The following is a 20,707-nucleotide window of genomic DNA, read 5'->3' as shown; positions in this document are numbered from 1 at the left end:
AAAACTGAGATGGGCACAGTAGGCCTTGGCCCCCAAGGGCTGTCGCACCGCTGAGTTTAGTTTAGTTTCACATGACCCATAAGGTACAACAAGAACAATATAGAAAAAATGCAAATGTTAATGTAGGGGAAGAAATACAAAACATAAAATAATAAAATTTGATAGAAATGTAACGAGGCATACTATCTGTATCATGAATCCGTGCTTCATCAACCCAAATTGCTTTAGCTAAGCCTCTGAGAAGCTTCATAAAATATGGAACAATAGCATCTTGATACTAAAACAAAAAATATACATTACTTATTTTTCAGAACATATAAACATAGCAAACAAAAATATGACAACCATAAATAACTTTTCTTTAACTACTTAAGTATTATAATCAGAAACTTCACAATGTTTAAAAGACAAAATATAATTTATTTTTTACATTCTTAACCCTTTTATAATTTTTTATAAACAAAATTTTTCTTTTAACAGCACATTGTATTTTTACCATTGATAATATTATAAATAAGTTTTCTTAAAATCTGGGCTTGCTTCTTGCAGTCAGGCCTTGGATCGTTAATGTCCCATTAGTCTTTTTGAGTGACTAGACTAATGACTCAAGAAAAAAGACTACTAGGGCATATGCATCCGAAGTTGTAAAGATAAGATTGTTTTTATTGTTTTCATAAGATGAAAAGTCAGAATTTTGTAAATTACGATTCAAAGCGAAAAAAGATATAAATAATATTTATATTATGGCACTCACTTTTTCGTATCTCTATTTAAGTTATATTTCTCACAAAATGTAGCGGAAAAATTCACAAAAATGTGATTTTGTCAAAGCTATGCTGCCATGACAGTTCTAAAAGTGCTGCCAACCATCCAAATGGAAGGAGAGAAATTCAAAAGACTGTAAAGTGAGAGTCTAATGTTAAAATGGGATCTATTTAGACTAACAGTCTACTTGGAAGATCTGATGGGACATATATGTCTCGAGAGGTTCAAAAGGGTTCATACATATCTGTCTGCATGATGAAAATTCATTATTATCGTAGAAAATAACAATTTATAAGCATTTGAAGAATGCATCAGAATCATATGGATTTGTTAAAGAATTTGACAAGGCATTAATTTTATTTTAACTTAGAGGATACATTGTTGTTGTAAATTACAGAACATTTTAATTTTCTTAGATATTAAGATAAAAGATTTTGGTTAAATAAAAACAGCTTATAGTGCTAATTTCTGCTGAGTAAAAACGTCTTTTATCATTTAAAATCAAAATTTAGTTCATCTTTATTTATTGAAAATTCAAAAAATTTATTAAGAAAGTTATGCTCAATAACCTTTAAGAATGTAATCAAGATTACTAGTTTGAAAAGGGTAGAATAATTTGGAAAAATTCACAACTGTTTGAAATTATAATTATAACAATAACAACAGAAAAAAAGGTTGGCAAGCCAGTTTTTTTTGAGGAAGATTGGTATGTGAGATGGTAAACAGTCTAAGTTAGGTGATAGATATTTTGCCAAAGTTTTATTGTCCACAGGAGTTAACCTGATAGCCACTTAAAAATCTTTCCTTTATAAAAAAAAGGGAACTGCTTGGAGGGGGAGAATGGAATTCAGATCCCTGTAATTGTGAAAGTTTGGAACAAGAAGGGAGAGTGTGACATTTTAGTCTAAAATAAAAGCATTTAAAATTAGCACATTAAATACATTTATATTATTTGTTTTTATACTTTTTCCGCAAAATAGGGACATGCCTCATCTTTATATAATTGTAATGCTCACAAACCTCAATAAAATTGATGTTGTTGTTGTCATCAGCCATTAAGGCAGAGGGGATGCAATTGTTCTTGTTTTCCAGTGGCGCTATCTATGGCCAAGAATTCGACTTCCGTCACACCCATAGGTCACACCAGTTTCATAGACGGACCCACTCATACATCCATTTATTCATCCACAGATTGTAATTTTGACCTGAACCAGAGAACATTCAATCTCCAATTCAGTACCCCAGAGGTATAATTTGAAATGGGAACATGGAGGACTTTTTGACCCGACAAACTTAATGTGCACCAGTCACCATTTACTACACGAGGATTCCTTGGCCAGCTGGGTTCGAGCTCCCCTTCTCTCGAACGTGGGTCAAGCGCCCTGCTAACCAGGGTTTCCCAGCCCCATTAAAACTGATAGTTAAAAGTTTAAAAATAAAAATTTAAAATATGATCAGGAACATATGTTTTGCTTCCGAACTGTTAGCATTAGTTTATGTAATGTAGCATGACATACGATAAGTGGTGATGATAAATTATGACACTTTGTGACAAAGGGGAAGTAAGGGTCCAAAAATACCAAGAAAAAAAATCATTTATAGTTGACTCCATAGTTTATGTACTGAAGGCCAGAAGTCCTAGTTCAGTGCTCCAGTTGTGAATTCTAGCAAACAAATAAATAATGTTTTTAATAAAAACAAACCTGACATCCAGATTGCAAAAAATAAATTCCAAGACTAAATACTGCATCTTGACCTCTCTGGTCAAACTTATAAATTCCCTGAGCAGATTCTTGAGGGCACATAGACATTAGATGATTAACCTGTAAGAAAAACTTTTTTTGAACAAATGTAATAGAGATAAACATATACAGAAGGAGAAATTATGAAAATTTTGTCACTGGTTCACAATAACTAAAAAATTACTAGTTCATACATAATTGCACTGGTTGGTTTACATGTTTTGATTAGATTTTATTTTTAAAAACTGATAAAGTGAATATAAATGAAAAATTACAATTCAGATATTCACAATTATGATGAAATAAGGTGTTTTGTTACCAAAACTTACCATCCCCTTACATTACTTGCTGGGTAAAGGGACCATTGATAATTTATTTGACGATAGTCTGAATCAAATTTTAAAGATCTTAAGCGAACAAATCACCATTAATTTTGTGTCCTGATATATATAAGTAGTATATGCATCAAGGAAATTTGGATATTGATGGATATGGATTTGGATACATAGGCAGATAGTAAAAAATTATGAAATAAGTAAAAAATAAAAAAAAATAAACTTTGATACCAAGATTAACTGCACTATAGTAGATAAATACTATAAATATATTGTAATAATTTGGACCAAAATAATTGTCAAGTTTTGGCAATTTCTGAGCAATGACACTTGAGAAACTTAGCAATCGCAGTTAGTGTAGTTAGGATCAGACATCAGTACTTGTTCATACGAACTGAAATTGAGAAAGCATCAAATGAAATAGCAGGTTATTTCAGTTGAAATAAATTAAAAAAAAAAAAAACTATATGATGGCTTTTCTTTCTTCGGAGGATGGAGAGGGGGGGGGTGGATTCAAGTTGTAGCTTTTGATTTTCCCAAAATCTGGGATGATTTTTTCTCAGTTTTGCAAGCCACTGTCCAGCAGTCGTCAAAACTTGACAATTATTTTTTCACAAGTTTTAATGTAGAAATTTTCTCCAACATTTTTTAAAAAAAAACTTTTAGGTAGATTTAAGGCTGTTTCTCAAGTGGTTAGAAGACACACTTCCAACCATTTACAACTATATTTTTACTTTCTTCAGCAGCAGAAAATGATTCTTAGAAAGAGTTGAGAAAACATTTAAGTGAATTTAGAACAAATAATATAACTTAGCATTTAAAAATGTATAAAATTTTTTTTGTTTGATATCACAATTCTTTAACTTTTTAAATATGAAGTGTTAATGTAATCACTGAACTTGAATCTTTTGCTTTCAAGTTTTTCGTATTTAAAGTGTCCCAAAATGATGACCAATTTTTTCAACTTTTGGACAGTGACAGGCAAGAAACTAAGAGAGAGAAACATCACAGAATGGCACTTAGAAAGTTTTTCCACCAACCGAGCTGCTATCTAAGATATTTCCTATTTGTGCAAACTGCAATCATAAATCAGTTTTAAACTTGAAAAACTTTTAATAAAAACATATGCTTAGAGGTTTTTTAAAAGGTGGTTACGAGTTAACTTTCCGTGATGTTTTTAATTTTTCGCAGTGGACACTAACTGTTAAAAACTTGGCGATTATTTTGGCATAGGTACGGCCACGAAAATCTTTAACTGATAGGGTGACCTGGGGTAATTCCTCATCAAAAAATGCAAACATCTATTTTGTGAAAAAACTATTCAAGATAGAATTTTAATATTTACTGGAAGTTTGAGGCTATATGAGATGAGTCTTATGCTACCTTTTTTTGTTTGAAAATCTAATTAGAATTTAAAAGGTTTTAAATTTTTAGTGATCAGGAATTATCCCTTCTCTTGATCAATTCTCGGGTAAATCTTGATCATTTCTCGGGTAATTACTGATCACCAGTTTTTATAGTAAATGGGCTGTTTAAAAATAATTATACAATGGTAATTAACAAATAAGACATTAAGATCAAACAAATAAACCAAAAAGATATGATTAAGCGCTAATAAAACTTTTTATTTAAAGTCAGGAATAAAGATTAACACTTCAGCTCTGGCAGCAGCTCTCACACTGAAATTTTCATTTTCAATCATTAAAAGAAATTCACTATTTTTGCTTTCTAGAAGCTTAGTATCCTTTTTAAGCTTATAATTTCTCACCATATTTATATTAGGTTAATTTATCAACTTAAAAATTATTCTAACAATGTACACACATAAAATTAAGATAGAAGCATGGTAAGACAAGCTAGAAATGCTGCATATCAGAACACATTTTTCTTGTATATAGTTAAAAACAAATTTTGTGATTATAGTTAAAATATATTTCATAGTTGTTTCACTTAATAAATATGAACTGTTATTTAAGAAAAGACAATTGACTATTTATTAGCTATTTTTTATAGTATTTATATGAAGAAATGACAATGATCAGGAATTACCCCAGTGATCAATAATTACCCCATCTGTAGGGGGCCACATTTGATATAGTTTCCTGTAATCAATTATAGTGTTTACAGTAGTAGATGTGAAATAATTAAGCAAAAGCCTACACTACTTTTATATCAAATAAAAAGAAAGTAACTCAAAATATTTATTATTAAGAGAAGGAGGGGGATCTTAGCAGAAATGTGCACAGTTTGAAACGCATCTTTGAAATGGAAAATACAGAAAGCATTTTAAAAGATACTTATTTTGTTAGTTTAAACAAAAAACTGTTATTAAGTAAATGTAGTTATACTTTAGTAAAGTGTACAAGCATTCTTGTCCATGCCTCAAATTTAAAAAAATATTATTTTTTTAAATAAAACTTAGGTGATCATTATTTACCCCAGAAACAGAGTGATCGTGAATTACCCCGGGTCACCCTATATATCTTTCTTCAATTGATTCGAAACTAAACAACCCTGCAATTTTGGTTGGCGCAAACTGGTGGTAGCGATATCGAAATATCCTCAAAAATAATCCTTTGGAAAGCATTCCAACCTATTACTTACAGAAGGAAGTTATTTCTTAAAGAATGAGTTCATGTTTAAGAAATAGAAGAAAAAAAAGTTCATTCAATAAATTTTTTTAAATAAAAAATAGCTAATTGAAGTATCACAATAATTAGCACTAAATTAAATGAAACGAGATTCTAATCATGTTTGAAAAAATACATTATAATCGGTGTTGCTTTGTTTGAACTTTGAACGAAAGCAACAAGCAGTACAAACAATACATTAGCACAAACAAAGCTACATACCTTTTCCCATGGTGAAGGTTTTAAACTTGCAAGTGATCGAGCTAATAATTGAACAGCGTTAAAATAAAATTCTTTATTACTAACGCCAGCCATTGTGAATTACTTATCTAAGTTTTCCTATATGCGGTATTCTATAGGGAACAAGGAAAACTTAACAGAGAAATCATAATTTTTCAAGGATTTATTGATAACAATATTTTAAGCTTCTAAAGTTAAAATTATTGCAATTTACGTGCTTTATTTCATTAAAATTATACTTTTTACTAAGAAGTTTCGTTATTATCATGTTTGTTTACATTTTTCTGCTAACTAAAATTTCGCTCATCTGCTCTGTTCTCTTCACGAGATAAAAAAAATAAATATCAAAATCACAAACAAAATTTGTAAAATTAATTCTGTAATTTAAATTAAACACACTTGTTCAAAAACTATTATTTAGAAAAATTATTAAAACTGGTTTCATTGATAATTTTTTCTTGACTATTACACAATAAGTCCTTGTACCTTAACTGCAATCGTATTAGTTTAAGAAAAAAAATTGTCAACAAACAAAACAAATGGTGAATCTGTGTGGCGATGTCCAGACATTAAATAGCACGTTGTAATTTATTTATAATTAACAATGAATCAACAAGTACTTAGTGTAGAACCTGATGAAAAATGGTTCAAACAGGTTTAGAAATTTTTATATCTTTGTAAAATGAATTAAATGTGTCCTTATGTTACGGAATTTCTCAATGTTTAGAGCAATGCAAATAATAAAGCATTGTTCGAAAAATAATGACAATTTTTCGAAATCTAATTATTTATGAGTGTAAACATTTTTGCGGTTGTAACCAGAATACAGCATACCCTCATGCATTTGATTTAGTTGTCAACTGAATATACCTATTAAAAGAACGAAGCTAATTTGTTAACATAGAATTCTGTAACAGTCTCTAGTTATTTCATTTCTTTTCCAGCTTTTATGTGATTACAAAAATTTAAGTCTGAATATTTGAGGTTGGAAATGTTTTGTTGTAATTTACATTGGTTATATTTTTTAAAAGTTTTTTTAATGTTTTCAATCCTGTCCAAAATTGTCTTAATCTGTCAAGAACCCATGTAACTATGCTATAAATTCAAAACTCTTCTGCCTACGTCAATTTTGCAGTAGCTCCATTTGTAAAATTATTATAACAATGTGAAAAATTTAACAAAATGTTGTAAAAAATAATCTTATTTATTAAACCCTTATTTGGACCTGTGTTTGTAATGTATTAACAAAAAACTATTTAAAAAAAATAGATGATATTAGTACACAAAATTGTAACTAACTTTATTCTGCAAGGATTTTTTTTATTAAATTTTGATTCACTTTCATATTAAGTAATGTTCTATTTTTGTTGCATATTTGTAATATAAAGTTACTCATAAGATTTTCTTTCTGATGACTTTTTGTCTGAATAAAATCTTGCAAACAACTCCATACTAAAATCCCTGTATATAACACGGGGACAAGAAAACATGCAATATTAGTTCTTGATGCTAATTACCCAGATAAGTCGTCCCACTACGTCCAGTTCCCAATACTACATGCGGGTAAAGTTTTTTCTAGGTTTTCTAAAAGCACCTGGAATGAAGTTTAAGAATTGTGCTCATGGGAAGATTTCAGTATCATTATCTGGGGCAGAATAATTGCCAAGTCATGGCAACTTCCATGCAGTGGCCCGCGAGAAACGAAGAAGAAGAAAAACATCACGGAAAGGGACCAACTCGAAGGGTTTCAACCAACTCATAGCCACCCCTCGTGTTCATGATTGAAAATGATTTTTTCCTTTATAAAATCGAAATATCTTATATATACATAATTATTTAGTCTTGAACTATGTAAAGCTAGTAGTAATAATGATTTTAAGACTATGATAAAAAATTAAGAAGTTTGCCAAAAATATATAATATTCACAATATCTAGAATTTCTATTAAGTGTACTGTTATTATAGATTGGATATCTTGTCTTTAAAGGCTCTCTTTCCAAGTTTTTTCGCTCTGGCCTTTTGGCTGTTCACTCCCATCTGCTCTAAGCCGGAGCAGCCGAGATCTCGACAACTTAGGTTTTATTCCAGGTTTGCGGTCGAGCAATGGCTAGTCAATAGGATTTCTGCTTGTGACTTGAACTGACCACAGTGCTGAGATAAAATACTGTCAGTGGTAGATGGATCATGAACTGGAACCCCTTTGCCATCTATCTAATCCATAAAAGTTTCGGACTTTTCTTCTCCATGAAATACAAGTGTGGGTGAGTTCCTTCACAAAGGCTAGCTTCTCTCAATGCTTCATCCAGAAGTTTCTTCACCTTCTCCAGTAGGCTGTTGAATATTTAAAGTCGCAAACCCAAAACTGGGTCAATAGCAGTTATAAAATAAAATAAAACCATTTAGTGGGTTGTTTACCTTTTGGTTATTGCAAATATCAAAAATGGAAGTTTTTCTTCAATTTTTTAAGATGTTATTTCCTTTGTTGGGAATGCATAATGTCTACAAAATATCTAAAGAATATTAATTTGGAAAAAGTATTTCAAAAATATGCAAACATAAGTAAATGAAATATGGATACAATATAAATATGGTAAATCTCATACTGGTTGTTTATTATCCTTAGATTCCTAAATATTCTCCAAATAAGGATGTGCCTTCACCAGACACAGTTTTTGCTCTGAAGGCTGAAGCAGAAAATTTATTAGATTCTGAAGTTAAAGTTTATCACAAATGTAGGTTCTTATATTTTGATTGATCGTATCTGTAATTTCATTTCATTTTTCTTAATTTTGTTGTTACTTTAATACTAAATTTTTTTGATGTGAAAAAAATTTCTGTGACTTTTCTGTCTGATATTTTTAAAATGTATTTTTTATATTAAAAAAACAATTCTAGCAAAAAATAGAATTCATTTACAATATTTTTATTTTATTTAATGCTGCATTATGTTTATAAGCAAATTGCAGACCTCAAAGTGAGCTAAAGAACAAAACAGGAAAATTTTTTCACAGTGCACATGCACCAGACTACTTTTAAAAAAAGTAAACAAATTATATAAAAAAAGTTTAATTTGCTCTGCTAAAGTTTAATAAGAAAAATTTTAATACAAAAAAATATATACATAATGAATTCTACTATTTTTATATCAGATATATTTAATTCTTAAAAAAACTTTTCCAATTTTTTCAATAGAATTTTTTAAATGGAGCCCTGAGGAACTCAGCAATTTGAGGTCAATATTTAGGAAATTTAGTTGAACTGTTTCATTAAAAAATAATCAGTATCAATTAGTTAATATTTCTTCATACCAATATATTTATTTAAAATTTGCAATCAAGTTCATGACTTCTTTATTCGGAAATTTTAAAGGATTATTTCATTAGTTTCGATACAAAAACAGAGTGGATAATTGTCTTAGCATTTGTGTTCAAAAGCAATTTTCTGTATGAACTATTATTCAAAATAAAAAGATAGGAGAAAGATGCTCGACTATTTCGATTATCCAAAGCTACTATTCTAAGAAGTGCAGTAATTAGTATTTGTGGAAAATGCGATGTTTCGAACTTACTCAAATCAGAAATATCAGGACAGAAGCTGAAAATAAAGAACGAATAATGATAAAATGTGTTTCATCAGGAGCATCAGAAATTTCCACACAGCTGTAAACTCTGATGTTATTAAATTTAAAGCTCTATTATGTTAAAATAAATGAAAAAAAGTAGTAAATACTTTATTTATTATTAGATCCTCAGTACCAACATTTACTTTTGCTATTTTATATGCAACTCATATCATTTTTGTACTTTTTCATCATTCTATTATTTTTCAGTACTTTTTAATTATTATTAATATAAAATATGTGTGATATATTGCATATTCTTAAATATATTAAAATTTATATAAAAATTATATATTTATAAAGCATTTCCTATTCTGGTCACAGAATGTTAAATGCTACCATCATACTGTTAGTCACAGAATTACAGATGAAGCAGAACCTCAATCATATGAGGCATTGCAATCTCATTGTGAAAGCTTGGGGTTCGATCCCCAGTGATGGCTTTAAGCCTTACAACTTCAGATTGATGGATGGGGTAAAGGTGATTTGTGTTCAATGCTTACCGCTTAAAACTATCACTCAGGTGACAAGTTTTATTTAGTGCCCGAATTTTTTCTAGGTTATTGCTGGAATGTTTTATTTTAATGTGTCACAGATAAACCTGAGTTCTCTGTAATTGCTGTTTCAATGCCTATTTTGTTAACATGCAAATTTTTGTTATTTTTATTTCAAAACTTTGCTAACTATGGTGTTAAATTAAGTTTTAATTTGATTTTAACAGTGAAAGAGAATAAAAGAGATAAAGACTTTGTGTGGATTAAGAAGATCTTAAAAGCTGGCACTCTGTCCGATAAGATTTCTGCTCACACACTTCTGATACAAGACTGTCCTGTTTATAATTTGAACAGTTTGGAAGTTTTAATTGGAATGGTGAATACAAAGGGCAAAAGAGAGTGCTTAATGGCTATGGGTAAGTAATTTTTTTTTTTTCATTTATCTCATTCTTTTTTTATTTATTTATTTTTTTATGTGTTGTCAAAATCTTCAAAAATTATTTTTATATATTAGTAATTACATTATTATTGATATTTTAAAAAGCAGGGTGCCTGTTGTATTTAAGTTTAAATCTGTACTAAATACAAATTTGCGTATGTTCAACACAATTGTTGAATAAAAAAATTAAGTGTCTTAAAAAACTCATTACAGTTAAACTATTACAGTTAAAAATTTAAATTATTCAAACGAAATGTTTTGCTATGCATTATAATTCTGAAAATACCATTGTAACTTTATATATTATTTCAATTAAGCAGGGATGTCACTTTTCTTCCATAGTGGAAAAAACCACTGCAAAGACACACGTCTTTTATAACCGAAGTGGAAAAAACCCTTTTTTAAAAAGAAATAGCATTAAAATAGTTTTTACACAGTTATAATTGTTTAATATATTAACTTCCAAGCTATTTAATATATTATTTTTTAAATAGAGTAAACTTAAGCGCAATAATTGGAAGAAAAAAAATATTTAATGGTTTTCTTAAGAAATTAAATTAATTGTAGATCTTCAATATTTTATGTAAATGATTATAGTAAAACCTAAATTTATAATTGTATAAGGAACTGTTAAAATTTAATCAAAATTTATTAGTACTAAATTAATAACTCGCATAGTAAACAAGTAAACGACGAATCAAACATTGAATTCACAATTACAAATAGCATACTTCTTTTTTTATAATTAAGTACAGGTATACAGGTTAACCCCTTTAATAATATGATATATTAATTTTAAAATTCTCCATAGAGCTTAAGGGTAATTCAAGGACATAAAATTCATAAATTTTGAATGCCTATAATTAATTTAAAATCATCAAACGCTTTCAAAAATTTTTTTAAAGATAGATCTTGGAGTCCTCTATACTTGTTCAAAATCTTTTTAATTTTCATGATTTTGAAAAAAAAATTTTACAAATATAAACTTACTGTTAGGGATTCAACTCACTCAAATGTCAAAGTAGTTCTGTAAGCAGCTAATTTACGTATTTCCACAAATTATATCAAATTGTTGGGGGAAAAGTTTTTTATGTATATTCAGGAGAGTATGATGTTTTTGAACACATTCAAGTTTTAAACATTCTAATTTTTAACAATTATGAAGAGCACAAATTAATTTGTCACGAACATAACAGGTGGTCTTACAGACATAACACTCTATGATTTTAAATTACTGATTAGCTTTTACAAGATATTTTATTAAAATATATTTTAAGTAAAATGTAGTGTAAGTAAGAAATGAATGCATTAAAATTTATTAAGTAAGTAGTACATTTGTGTCACTTTTGTGATTTAGTAAGTAATAAATAATGCTTAGATTTTTAATAATTAAGTAAGAATTTATTTACAATGGGCAATTAACTTTATTATTAGTAAAAACGTCCCTTAAATCTTTGATTTGGCACTTTTGTTTAAAAAAAGACACAGTTCTGTACCTTGAAGCCATTTTTAAAAGTTTCTTAACAGGTTTTATTCTAACAATTATTTTTGCATATTCGATTATATTTTGAATGTATCTAGCCATCCTCCTCTGTGCAGATTAAGAAAATGGTGCAAACTGTAGTGTAATAAAATAACTTTAAAAAAAGAAATTTTGGCTGTGTAATTATTGAATACAGTGATTATTTTGAATATCTGTTAAGTATCAAACTTCAAAAACAGTTAAATTTTCCCTCTCTAAGTTGACTACTAAGTGGAACCAGACTTAGATAAAATGAAAAACTTTTTGAAAAGAATGAAAACTACTGAAACTAGAAATAAAAACTATTAACAAACTTTCTGCACATTGATTAAGTCTTGTAATTAGTTTCAACCCTTTTGTCGCCACCTCATTTTAGTAACAAAACAAAAAAATTTTAAATTTTAAAAATGCTTAATTTTTATAGAACTTGATATTGATTCATACCACAGGGAGGATTTTTGTAAAAAAAACTGAAAATAGAATACACTTTTTGAATAATTGAAAAAATACCTAAATTTTGTGCAAGAAAAAGTGTATGTAGGAAGCATTTATCCACAGAAGATTATCAACATTTTAATAAGAGTATTGATATGATTTAAACTGTATGAATCTCAATGTTTCATTTTTAAATTAAGAAAGTACTAATATCTACATTCAATTTTAAAATTGCGTGAATATGAGTCTTGATATTTGATTTCAAAATCGCATGAATATGAATCTCAATGTTTTATTTTAAAATTTGCGTGAATACAAATTCTGATGTATAATTTTTAAGCCACTTCACCATGCGTGATACAAAACACGATATTTGCTATGAAATGGAGAAAATACGAAACATGATGTTCGATATTAAATTGTGTGAATAGGAATTGCGATGTGTTATTTTAAATCATGTGAATGCAATTTTAAATCTCAATTACATTGGTAGGAAGACGTAGAAATAAATATTTTTTTCTCAGGAATTCAAAAAAGACAAACTTTCTTTGAAGTGGAAGATTTTTTTTGTTTCCTTTTTTAATAATAATAGAGATGAAATTCGTGGTGTTAAACAAATTTTCTGCGAATGATGTTTGTAAATTCGTGTATGTTATATGGGTCTGAGTGGAGCCATCAAATTGTTATCCCTCAGTTACAATGGTTTAACTGCATTTGAAAAGTTATTCCACCACTGCATTGTCAGTGGAAAGAATGAAATAAAGCCACAGTAATTTGAAAATGGAAAATGTTTGTGTTGTGTTGTTTGAATACACTGAGACCTGTTAAGTTGGCCAACTTAAACATGTTTTTGCTGTATTTGAAAAGTTGTTCCATTTACTGCATTGTCTCAGTTTATAAAAAAATGCGAAAATTGAGAATTATTCATTGATTTTTATTATTTAATCTAGTCAAGTCTTGGTACTTTAATGAATAAATAATTTATCTTAGTAATTTTTTAAGGAAGTTCATTAATTTATTAAGTATTAAAAATTGTTTTAAAGCCCAATCAGAGTGTTCAAGTTTAAAACAGATTTTTTTTGCTTAGCAATTTTATTTCTGGTTAAAATTGTCAAACACTTGCTTACCCCAATTTAATTTATAACTATGTATTTGTATTTAATTATTATTTAAATGTAATGTTCTAGTTTTCTTTATAAAAAAAACTTTTGATTTGTTTTAGATTCTTTACGAGATTTGTTTATTGGTAATTTACTTATAGAAGATAAAAAACTTAAATATTTCAATGAGGTAAGTTAAAACTTCCATTCAACTAATTATTATTTGCAACTGTTAAATGTTATTTTTTTTAGATCAAATTAATTTTTAATTCAGTTAATAGAGCTTGGAAAAGCATTTTGTGAAAAAATTTATATTGGTAACTAAATACAGTATACTCTCAATATCTTGAATTTCTATATCTCGAAAACTTTTTTGTGTCAAAAAAATATTTTCCCCTTCGGCATTACATATCCACATAATGTTAATTTGAATTCCTATATTGAATAGTGTCTGCTCAAAACCTTGTTATATTGTATATTTTTCAAATTAGAAAATTCTTTTTTTTTTTTTTTTTTTTTTTTTTTTTTTTTCTGAAAAATCACACTGTTTAGTATTGTAAACCAATTATTTTCTCTTTAATGTATAATTATTTTTGTCTTACTTTTAAAAATAAAATTATCATTACTGTATTTAGACTTACAATCAGCTATCAATACATAAATATATATTAGTAGTTATTCTTACTCTACTTTTTGAAACATTTTAATTCTGAAAAATTCTGTCTCGAAAATTCGTTATCTCAAAAAATTTTTAGTATCTCTTTTAACTTTGAGATGTCAAGAGTAAACTGTATATAATATTCATTTAAATCTGTCATCCATATATATGTAAAACAAGATGTGTGTTATTATAATTTCAACTAGGTTTATTCAACAACTGAAAATAACAATTTAAAATTAAATACCTCCTGGTATTATTATTGATAAGACCTTGATTTTCAAATTTTAAGGATAAAATAATTGATGCTTCCGCTATAATTCAAATATTTTTATTGTCACAAGTTGATCTGATTTCAATTATTTTAGACAACTGTATTTTTCAGTAGTTTCATGAAATTTCACCCAAAAGCTGTGTTAAATTATATCTAAAATTTATGTTTAAAATTAATATCAATAGATGGCGCTGTGCCAATTATTTACTTTCTCATATTTGTTATATTTTTATTCCCTCTTGTGCTGTCCATATGAAAAAAACGTTGCGTTCGTTTCTCCTGAGTCATGTTTATTTGGGTATCCAAGTTTCTTTAGAGTACAGATTTAATTACGGTGCCGAAATCCCTGGAATAGGGGTCTTTTTATGGAATTGAAAATTTTTGGAAGAATACTTGGATAAATTAATTTAGAACGATGGCTGCGAAAGAAGTAATAGGGAATCAAAAAATGAAACCAACTGTGGTAAGACAGCTAACTACTAAATTGATATCGAAAATTGAAGCAAGTTTTGCAGATGAATCGCAGGATGCTGAAAAAGCAGAACTTTTATTGGATTTAAGTGAGCAACTAAATGCAAAAATGATGGAATTAAAACAATTGGATGAAAAACTGGAATACACTGTTGCTGAACAGGAGTTCGCTAACGAAATAACCACCTGCCAAGAATATCAAGAAAAAATAGTTACATGGAAAGGTAGGATTCAGAGATTTTTAAATCGTTGTTCTTCTAACTCTAAAATTAATATCGAAAGTGATAGAAACGAAACTGTTAATGTTAAAACTGAATCAAAAATAATGAACCTACCTCGTCTGCAAATAGGAACATTTTACGGAGATTCTACCAAGTGGTTGGATTTTTATAATCAATTTGAAACAGCTATTCATAACAACAACGAATTACGAAAGACTGAAAAATTTGCATATTTGAAATCCTTGCTTGGAGGAAGCGCTCTCGCATCTAAATCTGGATTTGCCATTAGTGATCAGAATTATGATTCCTCTATCGAGATTCTGAAAGAGCGTTTTGGAAGAACGGACATTGTAATAAACTCTCATATGACGAAACTTCTTGCTATTGAACCTATTCGAAATGCTTCCAACTTAAAAGCTCTAAGAAGCTATATGATGAATGTGAAATACAAATAAGAAGCCTGTCATCATTGAATGTAACTGCAGGAAGTTATGGAAATTTACTATGCCCAATTATTCAGCAGAAGCTTCCAGAAGAGCTAAATTTTGAATTCAATCAATGTCGGAAATCAGAAAAAGAATTTGATACACAAGAACTTTTGAGTTTCTTGAAAAAGGAAATAAACTGTCGTGAAGTGGCTAGCTTAGTTAGTCACACGAAGAATAATTATAGCCAAGATTTATCAAGATTTGAGCAGAAGGGAAAATCTAACTTTTATCGGAATAAACCTGGAACTGCATCCGCCTTGTCAGCAATAAATTATCGATGCATTTTTTGTGACTGTGAAAATCATTCAAAGTATAACTGTAATGTTTTTGATATTGAGAAGAAGCTAGAATTCCTAAGAAGAAAAGGAAGATGTTTTTTATGTTTCGGAAGAAATCATATGTCCACTCAATCCAGAAATAAATTTTCGTGTAGAAAATGCAGAGGAAAACATCATGAATCAATTTGTTTAAAATCGGACTTGAATGACAAAGAAGAAGAGAAGGAGTCCAAAACATTAGAAGTAAGTCAAAATTCTTCATCTAAATTTGGATCTAATATAGATGCTATAGCAGAAGGACCTCAGAATCATTGTTTTGTAAGATGTTTAATTGACGGAGGTTCTCAAATTTCAGTTATTACTAAAGAATTATCCAGAAAATTAAATTTAAAAGTTAAAGGAGAAAAAGAAATGCAAATTCATACATTTGGTGAAAATCACCCGAAAAAATATAAAAACAAAATTGTAGAATTAACTTTAAGAAATATTAATGACCCTGAGAAAAGTATCACTTTTGATTTCATCGAAGTTTCAGTGATTACATCAGCGAACATAAAAATGCCAGGTAATCAAATAAAAAATAAACTGAAGAGCCTTGGAATAACGTTATTAGAGCCTAAGTGGAGTGATTCTAGATTTATGGGTGAAAGTGTTTCGATTTTGTTTGGCGCCGACATATTGTGTTCTATAAGTAATGATCGAATTAAAAGAATTAATTATTCTGCTGTTGCACTTGAAACTATTTTCGGATGGTGTGTGCAAGGGAAATTCCCCTCCTCAGACTGTAATGAATTGACGAATGTTATGACTAATCCGACCCTGGAAGAAAATATGAGTATAAACGAGTCCTTGAAAATGTTTTGGGAAACCGAATCAATTGGAATAAAAAATATCTGCGAAGAAACAGAAAAAGCTTTGGAATTATTTTCTTCATCTATCACTCAGAAGGAAAAGAGATATGAAATTAAATTACCGTGGAAGGAAGAAAAAATAAAACTTAAAGATAATTATAAAAATGCAAAATTTCATTTTTTCAAATTGTTGCAAACATTTAGGAAGAACTTAGAATTATTTGAAGAATATAAAGAAGTTGTTCAAGGGCAATTAAAAGAAAAAATAATAGAAAAAATTGGTGATGATTCAAAATGCAGTGACATAATATACTATATTCCTCATCATGCAGTGATAAGGCCTGAACACGCAACTACAAAATTAAGGATTGTGTATGATGCTTCATCAAAAGAAAAAGAGGAACTTTCTCTCAATGACTGCCTTTTAGATGGACCCAGTGGCGTAGCGAGGGGTTTGCAAGGGGGGGCATCATGCCCCGGGCGCAACTCACAAAGGGGCGCCAAATGGTCCGCAAAACAAAAAATTGCTGGATAATTTTTTTTTTATTATAATTGATTTCTGGAAAATATATTTCAAATTTAGTGCCAGTGTAATACACTGCTGGACAATTGCTAAGGACGGATCGCAAATTGCAATGTAGCATAACATTAAGCGAGACATGAGGCCTAGTAGGATAAAATATAGTTGCCACAATGTTCAGACATTAGAATAAAGAATATTCATTGTTCTGGAAAGAACAAAAGCTATGAAACATCTGAAAGAAAAAAAAAGTTCATTTGATGCTGCGTACGGAAAAATGGAACAATGCATCTAAATGTCAGCAGGCAACTTGAAGAAAGGTGTCAGTACGGGATATGTCCACTGTGGAGTGTGATGCAACATTCCACATGTCGTATCATACTTTGCACAACATTATCCAGCAGCTGTTGAGGCAATTTATCCCATTCCTATGTCAGTGCGCGGATGAGGGTGTTCTTGTTTGTCGGAGGATAGTTTCGACCAGCAAGTTGCTTCCCCAAAGCATCCCAAACATTTTCAATGGGGTTTAGATCTGAAGAACATGATGGCTATAGGAGGCGTTGAATACCCTTGCTGTCTAGACAATCCTGAAGAGCGAGTGTTCGACGACATGTTGAGTTGTCTTCCATAAAAACAAATTTATCACCGACAGCTCCATGGAAAAGACGAATATGAGGAAGTAGAACTTCATCAATGTATCGTTGGCCGTCATAGTCCCATTCGCAACCACATGTAGGCGCGTGCGGCCATTGATCATGATGCCGGCCCACACCATGACACTGTATGTCGGATATTGGTCCCTTTCCTGGATATTTTCTGGACGATAACCAGTACCACTCTCGCGCCAGATCAGTTGGAGTCTACAATCCGATGATGACAGACTGAACCTACTCTCATCTGGGAATAGTACGCATGCCCAGTCCTGTTCAGTCCAATTGTGATGCTCACGACACCATTGTAAACGGGCAGTACGGTGCTGTCTGGTCAATGGGACACACACAGCAGGTCTGCGGGCGTATAGTCCTCCTCCCCTCAAGCGTCTGGCAACAGTTTTTCGGGAGATCCTGTGGCAGCAAGAAACTGATTTGCCACCTGCTGAGCTGTGGTGCGACTGTTCTTTTTTGTTGATAGTACGATGTATCTGTCTTCTGCAGGAGTCTTACTTCTAACACGGCCTCCCCCGTGCCGCCTACTACATATTCCAGTAGTTTTAAATGATTTTCACAGCCGAGAAACAACGCTGTGAGCGATGTCAAACTCCCTGGCAACATCTGTTATTTTTTGCCCTTCTTCGATCTTTCCAATAATTCGGCCACGCTTAAAATCATCTAAGTGATATCGGGAAGACATGCTGAAAATTTCAAGTTCGTCAACTAAATCGTTCTTGTAAAACTTTGACTTGAAACAACAGCTCTCCACACGCGTCAAAACCTTTAAAGCTCTTATCAGCGCTATCACGTGATGAACAGACGTGGAAAAAACATTTGCATACGCATACCTCTTCTTACTATATCCCGCACTTATTTTAATTTTCCACATTTTGCTTTTACGGAGATTCTACCAAGTGNTATTCATAATATTTAATTCATAATGTCACTTTAATAGTCTAAATCAAACTGTAATAATATATTCATAATACAAAATGGCACGTCTTTTCCACTGGCAGACCTGTGTCTGTCTAACTCGACCTGCGTCTGTCAGCACTTCCTTCTATGCTGTGTGGTTACATAAATTATCTCATAATATGTTAAAATAAATATTTGCAGTGTACAAAATACAAACATTCTTTCTTTCAGAAATCTATTTATTTTTATTTGTATAAAAACAATGTAGCTTACGCTTGTTATTTTAAAACGATAACTATAACACTCTAATGTACTTATATGTACAGTCACGGAAAAAAAGTGTCCGGAAAATAACAACTAAAGGATCGTCTATTTTTTAATATAGATACTTCTCAGACACACAACAAATATAGCGTTTTGTCGTTTCCAGGAAAGGACACAAACAACGCCGTATTTGCTGTGTGCCTGAGAATTATTTGTTTTTTTAAAAAAAGATTAATTGTTACTTTCGGGATACTTGTCATCGCGCTCTGCTTAGAATAAAAATGAAATGTTATTAAATATTAAATTTTACATATAAGTTTAATGTCAGCATAAATTATATTGTATATTTCACTATGTTACTACCTTTCAAGTTCAAGGCATTCTTGGTAAGTAATAAATCAAATAAGATTACTTACTACATCTACTCGACGATTCTATTATTAAGTGAATAGAGTATGAAAAAATTTGTTAACAGAAAAATGTGTTGTTCTCATATTTGTCACCACAGACTCAAAATGAATTCATTCATCTTCTGGCATCTACAGTTCGAAATCTACTAATAAACGATATCAAAAGAAATAAATATTATGAACTTTTGTTTGATTCAACTCCTGATATCTCTCATCGAGAACAAATGTTCCAAGTCGTTAGGCATGTAGATGCTGATTTTATCACCAAAAAAGTTTCCACCAAAGAATCTTTTTTGGGTTTTATTGAAATACATGCTAAAGATGCAGCCTCGATCGAAAATACAATTTTAGAGAAATTAAATTACGATGAAATTTCATTAACAAACTGCAGATCAGAATGTTACGATAATGCTGCGTGATGGCAGATCACACATCTGAAACGCGATGGAGCGCCAGAATATAATCTGTTAGCGTTATCATCTATGGGCTAGAGAATATAAAAGAACTATTATAAAAATTAGCAGAGCACACTACCACTACTAGTGACAACAGAAGTGAAGCTACAATTCTGTTGCAAAATAGAACAACCTTTAGTTTTATAACTTTAGTTCATTTCTGGTATAAAATCTTAAGAAGGATTGATCGTGTGCAGCTCAGATTACAAGATCCTAGAATGAATTTTAGAGAAGTGTTCCATGATCTTGAATCATTAGCGACTGAACTAGCCGAAATTTGCGACAACCTCTGTAAAGAGGCAATAGAAAAAGCGGAGTCTCTTTGTGAAAAATGGGATATGGATACAACAATACGTGCCTGGACAATTGGCTATGGTGGTTTTTCCGCAAAAAGTGAAATTTCTCGCGTTATGAAAAGCACTCTTGATCGTCTCCAACAAGAAATGTGTACACGGTTAAGTGACCTTAATTTCAAATTTGAATTTCTACTAGACGTTGAAAATTTATTAAACAAGGATAATGTTGATAACGACCTTGAAAAAAAAATTATAATAATTTGGGTGAATTTTATATTACAGATTTCAATGTATTAGAACTTTTTATCAAAATATGTGACAGCAAAATGTTACTCCGCAGTAGAAAAGAAATTGAACCTAAAACTCCATTAGAATTTCTTACTTTTATAATCAATCTCGAATGGAGAAGATGTTTTCCCATATCTGAGAGCGGCACTTCAAATACTCCTGACTATCTCAGTATCAATTGCTAGCTGCGAACGTTCATTCAGCAAATTAAAATTAATTTTGACAGATCGCCTAAGTGACCTAGCATTTTTAAGTATGGAAAGAGAAAAATTTTAAATGATCAATTTTGATGATATCATTGATACATTTGCTTCATCAAAAGCACGGAAAATTTAGACATAGTAATA

The 20,707-nt window shown here is 30.1% G+C and overlaps 2 protein-coding genes across 3 annotated transcripts in view; one reads left to right on the top strand and one right to left on the bottom strand.

Moving 5' to 3' along the window:
* Nucleotides 1-6,176, bottom strand: part of LOC107439252 (phosphatidylinositol 4-kinase III alpha) — a 67,998-nt gene extending 61,822 nt beyond the window's left edge. For both annotated transcript variants that reach the window (XM_016051775.3, XM_043043516.2), the window contains exons 1-3: nt 5,695-6,176; nt 2,469-2,588; nt 184-277 (exon numbers count right to left, since the gene is read on the bottom strand). In XM_016051775.3, the coding sequence (XP_015907261.2) occupies nt 184-277; nt 2,469-2,588; nt 5,695-5,787 (307 nt within the window). In that variant the 5' untranslated portion in view covers nt 5,788-6,176. The remainder of the gene's footprint in view (nt 1-183; nt 278-2,468; nt 2,589-5,694) is intronic.
* Nucleotides 6,177-6,206: 30 nt separating this feature from the next.
* The window catches only part of LOC107439253 (Nucleolar complex protein 1), a 33,634-nt gene continuing 19,133 nt past the window's right edge, over nt 6,207-20,707 (top strand). The window contains exons 1-4 of the mRNA XM_043043517.2: nt 6,207-6,367; nt 8,336-8,444; nt 10,053-10,241; nt 13,444-13,511. Coding sequence (XP_042899451.1) covers nt 6,317-6,367; nt 8,336-8,444; nt 10,053-10,241; nt 13,444-13,511 — 417 coding nt within the window. The 5' untranslated portion in view covers nt 6,207-6,316. The remainder of the gene's footprint in view (nt 6,368-8,335; nt 8,445-10,052; nt 10,242-13,443; nt 13,512-20,707) is intronic.

This window comes from Parasteatoda tepidariorum, chromosome 6 (genome assembly GCF_043381705.1).
Source record: "Parasteatoda tepidariorum isolate YZ-2023 chromosome 6, CAS_Ptep_4.0, whole genome shotgun sequence".
In the NCBI taxonomy this organism is placed as follows: domain Eukaryota; kingdom Metazoa; phylum Arthropoda; class Arachnida; order Araneae; family Theridiidae; genus Parasteatoda; species Parasteatoda tepidariorum.
This window is presented reverse-complemented; position numbering and strand designations above follow the sequence as displayed.